The sequence below is a fragment of the Carcharodon carcharias genome, chromosome 13 (assembly GCF_017639515.1).
Source record: "Carcharodon carcharias isolate sCarCar2 chromosome 13, sCarCar2.pri, whole genome shotgun sequence".
Lineage (NCBI taxonomy): Eukaryota > Metazoa > Chordata > Chondrichthyes > Lamniformes > Lamnidae > Carcharodon > Carcharodon carcharias.
This window is the reverse complement of record NC_054479.1, coordinates 21,726,890-21,739,342: the sequence shown is the minus strand read 5'-3', so window position 1 is coordinate 21,739,342 and position 12,453 is coordinate 21,726,890. Positions and strand designations below refer to the sequence as shown.

Here is a 12,453-nt window from a genome sequence, read left to right as displayed (position 1 = left end):
GCAGTGCTTTGGGTTGGGGGGGGGGGAGGGCACAGCACCTGAGAGTTGAGAATTGAAAGGAGACATGGTGACAGGAGAGAGGAGCCTAGGAAAGGTAAACAGTGAAGAAGTGAGAAAATGGTAAAAAGAAAGTAAAAATAGAAGGGATGGGCTTGGGTCCAGAGTGACAGCCAAAACATGCCAGCAAATGGGCAGAGGAAAAACTCAAGTGACATAGGTGTTGTTCTATAGCAATTATTAGGATACACACATGCTGGTATTAAACAGGGAAAAGAGAGGAGAGAGTAAGAGGGTCCAGAGTTAAAGCCAGAGATCCTAGGATGGGATAAAGTTGACATGATGGGTGGAGGCAGCAGTCAGACTGTTGCCCAAATTTGGAGGCAGGTTGGCAGGTGAGAGAGTCTGAAAGCTATTTGAAGGGTAGAGTATTGGAGCATGCACTATAGGAGGCATTTCCCCGGGAATTAATATCCAGGCGTGCAGAATCGGTTACGGGGTAGAAGGATGATGGGGCCATCACCATTAGATTTAGAAATGGCAGAGAAATATACTTCAGCCCAGGAGAATGAATCTCTGGCAAGGAACCAGGTTACAGCTGAAGCTGAAAAACCAGTAGAACTAGTAGACCAGTTCCAAGCATAGCAGTAAACTGCAGCAGTTGGGGAAAAGGAGTGTAAGCTCATCAAAGTTACTTTAAAAGAGGCACAGCAACTGAGAATTACACTGTAGTCATTTGTCCAGGAATTTACAAAGCCGAATTTGAAAAAAGATCCAGTGTTCACTGAGGAAAGCAAAAAGCAGGCATGGTCCAGAGATGGGAAATAGCCGTTTAAACTAACAGTTAATTTGTGGTTCATGCAAAAATGCACCCACAAAATACCCAACCCTAATTGCCCTTGAGAAAGAGGAGCCACCTTCTTGAAACACTGCAGCCCATGCGATATAGGTACACCCATGTGCCTTTAGGGAGGGAGTTCCAGGATTTTAACCCAGTGACAGTGAAGGATTTGCGATATAGTTCCAAGTCAGGATGGTGTTTGACTTGGGGGGCTACTTGCAGATGGTGGTGTTCCCATGGGCTGAATTGTCCCCCCGTTGGGGGGGGGGGGAAGTTGATGGGCGGGCACATAGGAGTGCACTTCCAATCGGTGCCCCTGATCGGAAGCGCGGCGCCATTTTAATTGGGCGGGCCAATTAAGGCTATGCGCTCCCTGTGTGGGCAGGGGGGGGGGGGAGGAATTCCCAAAATCCAGAGTGTGCTCTTTTGCGCATGCGCACGAAAGAGCGCACTCATCTCCCTGAGGCTAAGTACTGCCTCAGGGAGATCGGCTGAACTTTCAAAAATATTAAAAATAAAAAATAAAAAATTTCCCTTACATATCCCCTCATGTAACAATATCACATGAGTTAAGATATGTCCATAATTTTTACAAAATCTTTATTAAAATTTTTTATGCCTACATGAAACCTCATCCCGCCCATGGATGAGGTTTCATGTTTTTTCCAGTTGCCGCCGGGGCTCCTGGTCTGCCCACCGACCTTAAGGTTGGACAGGCAGGCCCATTAATTACTTAACTGACTCTGTCAATGGCCTCAATTGGCCACTGACAGGTCGGCGGGCGCAGCAGCTGATTTTGCTGCGCTCCCGCCTTCCTGAAAATTTAAATGGGGCGCGGTGACATCGGGAGTTCCCCCTGACCTCACCACACATCACTGTATGCATCGGCTAGCAGGCCCCGCCCCCACTCGCCGACTCGTAAAATTCTGCCCCATGTGTCTGCTGTCCTTGTCCTTCTTGGTACAGAGCTTTGAAAGGTGCTGTTGCAGAGTATTACTCTGTTGTTTGAATGGTCTGTAGAACAGCTCTCCCAATCTTGCCATATGTTTCCAGTTGTTAATGAGGGAGACTTCACAGTGTTGACTGGGAAAGGTGTGCATTTGTTGATTCTGGTGCCTAGGACATACTGATTTTATTCTAATTTGACTTTTCTGTAGCGGTTTGTTACAACTGAATGACTTGCGGTTCAGAGTCAACCACACTGTCATGGGTCTGGAGTCACATATAGGCCAGACCAGGTAATGATGGCAGATTTCCTTCCCTAAAGGACATTAGTAACCAGATGGACATTAGAACAATCCAGTAGTTTCATGATCATCATTACAGAAACTAGCTTTTTATTCCAGATGTATCTGGCGGGTACGGACACATAAATAAGACTGAGGGATAACCTGTTGAGTTCTTTCAAATTATGAAAGGATTTGACAGGGTAGACGTTCACTGGATGTCCCAAAGTGCTTTACAGCACTTGTAATGTAGTCACTGTTGTAATGTAGCAAATATGGCAGGCAATTTGCACACAGCAAGCTCCCACAAACAGCAATTTGATAATGATCAGATTTTCTGATTTTATGTTGATTGAGAGATAAATGTTGAGCAGGATACCAAAGATTACCCCCCTGCTCTTCTTTAAAATAGTGCCATAGGATCTTTTACATCCATCTGAGAGGATAGACAAGGCCTCAGTTTAGCATTTCATCCAAAAGACAGCATCTCTGACAGTGCAGCACTCCTTCAGTACTGTACTGGAGTGTCAGTCTCTGGAGTGGAACATAACCCACAACCTTGCGACTCAGAGGTGATAGAATGACCAACTACTTCAGGGGAGACTTACCCAGAGAACAGTTAAAATGTGAAAATGCCTAAACTGCAAGGAATACTTGAGGCAATTAACTTAGATATATTTAAAGGGAAGTTAGATTAACATATGGGGTAGAAAAGAATAGAGGGACATGTTGCTGGGGTTTGAAAAAGAAGGATTCTATTTAGAAGGAGACTTGCATGGAGCATGACATGCATGGACCTGTTGGGGGGAATGGCCTATTTCTGTGATGTACTGCCTAAAGCAATTAACTGATCATTACTATTTGTGGAATCTTGCTGAATGTAAAGAGACTGTTGTTTGTCTACATAATAAAAATGTACCTCAAATTAAGCTATTATTACATCATGTTAGCAAGTAGCTAAGAAACTCAGTCAGGCTAACATAAATGCAAACCTTTTTCAAAGGCCTGATATAAGGGACAGGCTCAGCTCTAACCGGTTGTGATGTGTTTCAGAGTTAATGGGCAGGATCTTACCACGGGCGTTTGTACCCCAATGTTGGGATAAAATGGGGGCCCAAGCCCTCACTTGTCAGCTATGGGAGCAGCTCAGCTATTTTCTCAGAGGTGGTCTCCTATTTGGCAACTTCCAGGTCCGGGGTGGGCTCCCAATGCTGCCAGCCCAGCCAGAGGATAGGCAACTCTGACGCTTCAGCAGCCCCAAAAGAGGTGGGCGCTGCTAAGGTAAGTAGGAGATCGCGAGGCCTTGGAGAGGTAAGTTCTAAAATTAAAATTCTGAGGGTTCCTTTCAGAAAGCCTATTGGGCTGAGGGTGCGGCCTTCCTGCCCCCAGCCCCTCTTTGGGCTGTGGAGGCTCCAGCCTCTAGCAATATGCTGGCAGCTTGGAAACTTTTCCTTTAATAGGGCCTTTAGTTATTTAAAAAGGTTGCTGCTTCCAGCCATTCGACGACCAATCAGCAGTCTGCTAGGAAACTCCCCTGGTGGCGGAAGCTTATTGGAGAACCGTGCCAACATGGCTCCCCGCTATTTTCCTGGCCAGCCTCCTAGCCTGACATCCCAGGGCCAGAAAAATCCAGCCAATGAGTGTGTGGTTACAGAAAAAAATGGCAGCCTTGATAACTAGGTTTATAGTACAATGAACATAAATTGCTGTACCGTTTGGCTGAGGTTGTCAAACGTCTCTCCTGCTTTCTCAATAATTAAGCTCAATGGAAAAATGGGACAATAGAGGTTGGTCTCCTCATCAAAAGTGCAGCTTCTCAAATACTCTGGGTCTCTATTTCTCTGAATGTTTCCTCTAGGGAAAAAATGTCAGAAATAATGATGAATAAATAATAATAGAATCAGAATTTCGCTATTGCTTAAAGTCAACAATCCTGATGGTAATTTAAAAAATTAAAGCCTTCTCAATAAATCAAAATACATTGAGCATCTTTTCCTAAAATTAGTACTGTCTAAAACAGATATTCATGTAAACTATAACCAAACGTTTGTCTTTATAAATCCTGTGTTTTTTTTTAAATGGAACTTTATAAATTATTTAAAAAGAAACAAGTTGTTAAATTAAACCTAATCTGATTTGTTAACTCAGTTTGTTTAACAATATCCCCTCTATTAATAGCATAGGACATGTGGTATGTTGGACATGGAAACCATTGAAAACTCTTATGTCAACCTGCTCATACAGGAGATCTCATTATAAAACTGTCCACCTCTTCTTCAATACCTGAAGGAGTAGCAACTGGAGGAGAGACACACTGCAGAATCGTAATCAGGGAGATACCATCTCCTGTATTCCTTCAACTGCTAATCACTTAGTTTCCTTTCTTGGCCCCCATTCTAAATGATATCTGAAAATGGTACTCTGTCCTAAAGATCCCCTCTTTTTCAAAGCTACCTTCATTAACTTTACTTCTCAAAAAGCATAACTTTGACTCCTTCGTCCTTAAACTATCACCGTGTCTCCAATTTTCCCTTCCTCTTAAGTCCTTAAATATGTCACCTCCAAATGCATGCCCACCTTACCAGCAACTCCATTTGGATCTTCGCCAAACAGGTTTCCTAGGCTGCCTCAGCACCAAAACATATATACACACAGAGAATGGTAAAGACATGATGGACAATAAGGAAATTATAGACTTGTTAAATTAATACTTTGTATCTCTTTTCACAATGGAGGAAGAGGACAAAATATCAGTGGAACAAGATAACAGAAATAAGACCAGCAAAGCAATATTGTGGTTTAATATAAGTAATAGATGGTAATGGAGAAAATAATGGGACTTAAGATGGACAAATCTCCAGAATGATGGTTTCCACCCCAGAGTACTAAAAGCAATAGCTAGGGAAGTTACAGATGAGTCAGTCATAATTTTCCAAAGCTCTCTTGATTCAGGAATTGTATTTTTAGACAAGAAAATACAAGATACTGCTCTATTATGTAAGAAGTGAAAGTAAAATGAGGTAACTACAGATCTGTCAGTTTAACACTGAAGGTACAGATTAAAACCTAGTGCGCAGGTACGAAAAGCAACTTTAAAAAGCTAAAGAAATGTTGGCATTTATATTGGAATACAAAAGTGTAAAAGTGATGTTTCAATTATACAAAGACTTGGCCAAATACAATGGGAGTACCATGTTCAGTTTTAGGCAACAAATCTCAGGAAAAATACACTGGTCTTCAATGGAATACAGTACAGGTTTATTAGAATTATGCCAGGGTTGAAGGGATTGCATTTTGAGGATAGACTACATAAACTTGACTTGTATTCCCTTGACTTGAGAGTCCAATCCCTCATCCTCACTGCAAAAAGTTGGCAATGAATAAGGAAGGGTCGACCAAATGAGCGTGAAATATGGTGGGACTCCTTATGTCCTGGGTCGCTTCAGTTACAATGAAGGATTGTTAGGAGCTGTAGAAATATTCAGCAGCTGGGATTCTGGCAAACCTGTCCTTAATGGCAGAACATGCTGAGGAAGATGTGCCATCTGGAATATCTCAATAGCTGTTCTGGTGGAGAAAGGCTGCAGCAGAACAAAACCTCCAATCATCTTGGTTTCCTTGCCAATAGATCAAGGTTTCATTCAGTCAAGACACATGTGGAAGCTGGTATGCACCAGTTTCTCCATGCTAAAAGATGTCGCGCACAGGCACTGCTTTTTCCGAGCACATGTCCTTCAGAGTCATAGAAGACAATCATCCTTGCTTTAGAGGGATAGTGATAATAATGATCATTTCCTTGAGATCAGATGGTTACATTGAGCTCTACAAAAATGAGAATAGGATTTGATATTTCATTTTGTGGAGGATTCCAGAAGAATATGAGCTAAGCCATTTAGGGGGTAATGGAAATTCAAGCTATTGCCCTAAAAGGTTATGGATGACAGGTCAATCGAAATTTTCAAGACGGACGTCAGTAAAGGATATGGAGCAAAATGAGTAAATAAAATTGAGGTACAGGTCTGCCATAATCTAACTGAGTGACAGAACAGGCTCAGCTGCTTAATGGCCTACCCCTGTTCTTGTTCCTATACTTATCCTGCACCAAACCCTATGCAGCCATCCAATCCCATGCCCTCACTGATCTGGACCAACTTCCAGTCCTTCAATATCTGAGATTTAAAATTCTCCCCTTCTAACCCGAAACTCATTTCATGATCTTTCCCTCTCCGATATACAAACCCCAAATACACTCTGCATTCCTGTGACTTTGGCCTCTTTTGTGTGGACCCCCACCATTAGTGCCCTTTGGTTTGTATTCTTCTTCTATGAAACAACCTGGGATGTTTTTCTACATGCAAGGTGTAGAATCCGTTTGGGTGAAGATAAGAAATAGCAAAGGAAAGGAGTTATTGGTGGGGGTGATTTATAGGCCTCATGACAGTAACTATACTGTAGGACAGAGTACAAATCAAGATATAATGGGGGCTTATAAAAAAAAGTACTTAAATAATCATGGGAGATTTTAATCTTTACTTAGATTGGATGAATCAAATTGGCAGAAATTTGCTGGAGGATGAGTTCTTAGAGTGTATTGGGACAGTTTTTTGGAATAATATGGGCAGAATTTTATGTATGACGTGCGGATGGTGGAGCTCACACGTCAGTGCTTAAAGTGTTGTGCGCTGATGTCGGGTGAGTGTCCTGACGTCAGCGCGCAGCATCGCAATATTTAGCTGCACAGGTGTGTGATGAAGGGTGACGCGCACCCCGCCATTAATGAAAGGTCTTGTTAAGGCCCTTAACTTGGCAACTGACGCCGATTTTGAGGGGCCCGTGCGATCTTCGCCTCAGCGCATGGGCGCAATGGGCAGGCGGGTAATTGATTTTTTAACAAACCTCATCCACGGGCGGGATACGTGGGCTCAGAGGGGTTGTTAATGTTTTTTCTGAAGTATTTAAAGCAGAAAATGTTTTAAGCTTGCCTGTGTGATTGTTAGCAGTTCAGATCTATTTCCAATAGCTTTCTCTATACTTTGAACCTTCAGCTCAGCAGTCTGCAGACTTGGCAATTGATGCCGATTTTGAGGGGCCCATGTGATCTTCGCAGGGATCTTTATCGGACTTGCAGCTTTCCGAAGGCTTCCGTTTAGCCTGGGGGTATGGGTTCTGACATCTCCACTGGAGGCAGCTCCTCTGAGGAGGAAGGAAGGGATAGAATAAGGAGGAGGCTAGGACTGGACAATCAGCCTCCAGGGGAGCCACCATTGGAAGTACAGGCGCAGGCACAAGGGGTACAGGGCCAAGAGGTTGTCCAAGGTGCAAGGGGCTGCAGAAGATGCCACTATCCTACTGCCAGGGTATACAGGGGGCGAAGCAGCTACCTCAGTATGACTGAGGTGCAGTGCTGAAGGAGGCTCTGACTCTCAAGGGGGACAGTGAACTATATCTGTCAGATGATTGGTCCTGAGATCTCCTCTAACTGTGTGGGTGGATAACCCATTCCAGCGGCTCTGAAGGTCACAGCTGCCCTCCACTTCTATGCATCTGGGTCCTTCCAGGGCTCGGTGGGTGATCTTTGCAGTGTCTCCCAATCAGCTGTCCACACTTGTGTTAGGCAGGTGACAGACGCCTGTTCAGGCGTGCATTGACCTTCATCCACATCCACTGTGACCAGGCAAGTCAGGCACAGCGAGCCAGAGGCTTCGTGGCCATTGCTGGCTTCCCCCGTGTCCAGGGTGCTATAGACTGTACACATGTGGTCATCAAGGTGCTAGCAGGTGAGCCTGGTGCCTTCATCAACAGGAAGGGCTTCATGACCATGCAGATAGTGTGTGATCACAGGATGCAGATTCTGCAAGTCTGTGCAAGGTACCCAGGCAGCTCCCACAAAGCCTACATCCTCAGACACTCCCAGGTGCTGGGGCTCTTCAGTGCTCCAGTCCGGCTGGATAGTTGGCTGCTGGGTGACCAGGGCTATCCCCTCAGAAGGTGGCTCATGTCACCTCTCCGCCATCTAAGAACAGAAGCTGAGCAGCAGTACAATAGGAGCCACGCCTCCACAAGGGCTGTGGTGGAGAGAGCCATCGGTCTTCTCAAGATGCGCTTTCGTTGCCTGGACCGCTCAGGGGGCACACTCCAGTACACCCAGATCGCGTCTCCCTGATAGTGGTAGCATGCTGCGCTCTGCACAATCTTGCGCTGGAAAGGGGAGATGCAGTTGACAATGAAGAACTTGATGCAGTGGATGTGGCTGCACATGATGAATCCAGCAGTGGCTCAGAGGATGAGGAAGCACAGGGCGATGATGAGGGGCAGCATGCCAACCCGCTACTACACCAAGGAGGCAGGGACATCCGGGAAACTTTAATCCAATGAACCTTCAGCTAGCTCCACACACATGGATCAGCAGGGCCAGCATTGCCTGGCGCTTCCACATGTGGCACTTAGGTTGCTGCATCTTCCACTTCATCAGCTGCAACTAAGGGCTTAGTACAGAAACATCAATGTCCACTCAAACACTCATGAAATGTCTGTGAAACAGACAAATGCAGCACAATCCTCCGCCATGGTCACAAATATGGACTTCATTGCCACCAAAATAAACCACAAGTGTTGCTCTGACACACATAATGATATATTCCTTAATCTAAGGACAACACAAAATCACCAATGACAAACCCGTGGAGTGCCTAACGTGCCTTATGCTTACGTTTGCAGGTGCTATGTCTAGGTGCCGCCCCATCGCTCGGAGTGGCTTGTGAGACAGCCTGCTGACTCTGTTGCCCTGTTGGCGTCGATGACCTTGGCGTTGTCCTCTGGCCCGTGGAGCCTGTGCTGGCCCCGCCTGGGAGGGAGTGGCCAGTTCCAGAACTGGCATCTCCCCAGTCATTGCAGCCTCAACGGATGCAACGGTCACTGGCAGAGGGGCAGAGGAGCTGCTGCCCTCATCCGGAGCGCCCTGAGAGGAGCTCGCAGCGACGACAGGCAGCTGCTGCGCCGACGTGAGGTCATATTGGACCTCCCTGCTCACTGCAGGTGGATGGGCACCGAGCGGCGACACTTGGTGCCCAGAACATCTCCCACATTGTGAATGACCACCTGTGGCCAATAGTGCTGTGAGGGCTTGCAGGTCAGAGCGTAACCCAAGCAGAAGATTCTCAATCTTTTGGAAGCCCCTCTCCATGAGAAACGCTAATCTCTCAGTGGAGGAAACCTGAAGCTCTGTCCTGAGGTTCATGCCATCACTGACACTCTACCTGGATTCCTCCACCACAGAGACCAAGTGAAGCACACCCTCATGCAACCCTGCCAGATGCTCCCACGCACCCTGCCGCTTGTCCTGCAGCGGCTGCATGGCTGACATCTCCAGAGGCACATCATCACTGCCGGATTCAGCATGTGCCTGGTCCCCTGCAGTCCTCCGGCTGCTGGCGCCATCAGCACTCTCTATCCATGCCATTTCCTCCAGCAATTGTGAAGTGCCCTTTCCACTGTGCCCTGGGACACTAACCGATGTCATAATCCCCACTGAAGTGTTTGTCGCTGCGCTGGTGTCTGGCTCGCTGAAAGGATGTGATGCAAGTTGCAAGTGTTGGCCCCCAGGTGTGGAGGGGGTCTCTGGACTTGTTGGTGATGGCCATGTGGTGGTGATGCTGAAATTAACAACAAGGACAGTGCATCAGTTAGCGTTCAGTCAGTAACGCCTTTCATCCCTTTCTCCCCCAGCCTCATAATGCGCTCAGCCTTCAAGAACCTAAGGAGACGAATATTGGTGGGTGGTAAATAGTCAAGAGGAGGCCCAAACATTACACATGCATACAGACAGGCTGGTCAGATGGCCTAAGGAATGCTATATGGAATGTTATGTGGATAAGTGTGAGGTTAAGCACTTGGGCAAGACAAACAAGGTACGGGAATACATGAGTAATGGTAGGACGTGAGAAGTCATGACGATTACAGTGACCTTGCTGGGCAGACCAGTTAAGGTAGCAGAACAGGAACATAAAGCATTTAACAGGGTTGAAGCCAGGCTTGCCTTTATTAGCCTAGGAATAGAATGTAGAAAAGGGACGTCATGTTGCAAGTGCAGAAAACACTGTCGAGGCCACATCTACACTTCTGCGTTCAGTTGTGATCAGCACTTCATGGGAGAGATGACGTTGGAGTGGGGAGAGTGCAGAGGTTCGTGACCAGGATGCAAGCTGGCCTGGAGAGTTGGAGTGATGAGGAAACATTGCAAACACTTGTGACATTTGCCGTGGAGCACAGGAGATTGACAGGTCACATTATTGACCTTCAAACCGTCATGAGGGGCATAGACCGGGTGGGCAGAAGGCAACATTTCCCCTTGGCGCAGGGATGACTAACATGGTGGCATTTATTTAAGTTGAGTGCCATGAGGTTGACAGGTGAGGTGCTGAGGACCTTTTGGACAGAGTAATGTGGGATGCACTGACTGAAAGGGTGGTGGAGGTACAAACCCTCCTAAGATGATATAAGTCTTTCGATGTGCAGTAGCGATGCCATGGTATGTTAGACCATGGGGATAGTGGTCACAAATGGGATAAGATGACTTTGGAAGTGCTAGAGACGCGCATCCTCAAGAGGCCGAGGAACCTTTGCATATGATCCACACGTCAGTGTCTCAGTCTGTGAATGAGCAGTGGTTGCAGCATTAATGATTGCAGCAGCCATCAGTGCTTTGGATGGTGGGCAGACAGAGTGGATGGGACTGTGGACCTCAAATACCTGCCCGCTGGACACCAGCCTCACCACCACCTGCCGACCTGGCCGCCTGCCTCCTCCCCAGCTCCATGGCCTTCTCCTCGTAGGTGGTGAGGTGCTGCAGCACAGCGTGCCCACCACCAGTCCACAAACGCTCCCGGCTATTGTTCTCAGTTTTTGCCTGCAGAACAGAGAAAAGCATTTATTGGAGCTGATCGCTCATGTACTCTGCATGCACCGCCACAGCCCAACCACAGTGGCCCATCTGAGGCCTCCAGCAGCTCCTGTCCACACTACTGGTGAACAGTCCCCAGAAGATAGTATGGCTGCTCCCAACCCCTTCCCCCAATGGCCACCTTGGACACATTCGGCGTCCATCACTTTGAATAACACATGGGTCTTAGCGCCCATGGCAAGGAGGCGCAACTAGGTGCGGTGCCATTGCCAATGCCAGCAAATGGCTCTTGGCCACAACACCTTGAGGCTCCCCTTCCACCATCTCATCACCATCAATATGACATGTGTTGGAGTTCTGAGTATGTGTCTAGCTACCTCCCCTGCAGGTTGCCCTCAGACTACTCAAATGCGGCAAACACCAACATATGCTGCGGGGAGAACCCATCTTCTCCTCAACCATTAAGGCTGATGTGAGCATGATCAGTACCCGTTTGCCCACCCAGCGTGCGCCAAATGCCCAATGCAGTAACGACACTAAGACAGGGGGCGGGGGGGGGGGGCCTCAAAAGCTAAGGCTACCTGCTGGGTCAAATGGTCAAGGCTGACATGGTACTCACTCTCCCAGAGTGCAGCAAATCATTGAAGCACTTGCGGCACTGGGTTCCTGTGTGCCACACATCATCCTTAGAGCTAACAGCCTCTGCCACCTCCTGCCAGGCCTGCCTGGTGACATGGGGGGCCCCTCCTCCTCCCATCCTCTGGAAACAACACCTCCTGATGATTTGACACCTCTTCCAGGAGGAGGACAGCAAGGCAGGCATCTGAGAACCGAGGGGCACAGTGGCTCCCCCCCGCTGGCCCACCCTGTAGCCTGCCCCCCTCCTCCTCCTCTGCCCTCACATTTGTGCTGCCCGATGACTGGCCCTGGTCAACAGCCTAACGGAGGCTGCCTGGTCGTTCTTTATACAGACTGCCGTGTCCCCATAGGAACAGGTGGTCTGAACACACCCGCCGCCTGTTTAATTTTCCCGTTGGACACGGGAGTCTGAAACGTGCTGGGTGGGCCTTAATTGGCCCGCCCGTGCAAAATGGCGGTGCGGCCCGTTTCGGCATCAGCAATCGGCTCCCCGCCCGCTCGACAAATGCAAAATTCAACCCTATGTTCTGAAACCACCCAGGGAACAGGAAAAAGACCGTTTCCATCTGTCTTCACAGTAGAGGACACAGAAAACATCCCAAGAACAGTAGAAAATCAAAAGGAAGGAAGGAATTTAAAACAATCATGACCAGGAAAACTAATGGGACTAAAGGCTGTCAAGTCCCTTGGACTTGATGGCCTGCATCCTGGGGTCTTTAAAGGAAGTGGCTGCAGAGATAATGGGTGCATTGGTTGCAATCTTCCAAAATTCCCTAGAACTGGAAAGCTCCAAGCAGATTAGAAAACTGCAAATGTAACATTACTATTCAAGAAAGGAGGGAGAAGGAGAG

At 47.4% G+C, this 12,453-nt stretch overlaps 1 protein-coding gene across 3 annotated transcripts in view; it reads right to left on the bottom strand.

The window, feature by feature from the left end:
• Nucleotides 1-12,453, bottom strand: part of p2rx2 (purinergic receptor P2X, ligand-gated ion channel, 2) — an 83,298-nt gene that overhangs the window by 44,368 nt on the left and 26,477 nt on the right. For all 3 annotated transcript variants that reach the window (XR_005944694.1, XM_041201985.1, XM_041201986.1), the window contains one exon: nucleotides 3,777-3,918. Coding sequence is in view for 2 of the 3 variants with exons in the window: in XM_041201985.1 (XP_041057919.1) it covers nucleotides 3,777-3,918 (142 nt within the window). In the remaining variant the exon portion in view is untranslated. The remainder of the gene's footprint in view (nucleotides 1-3,776; nucleotides 3,919-12,453) is intronic.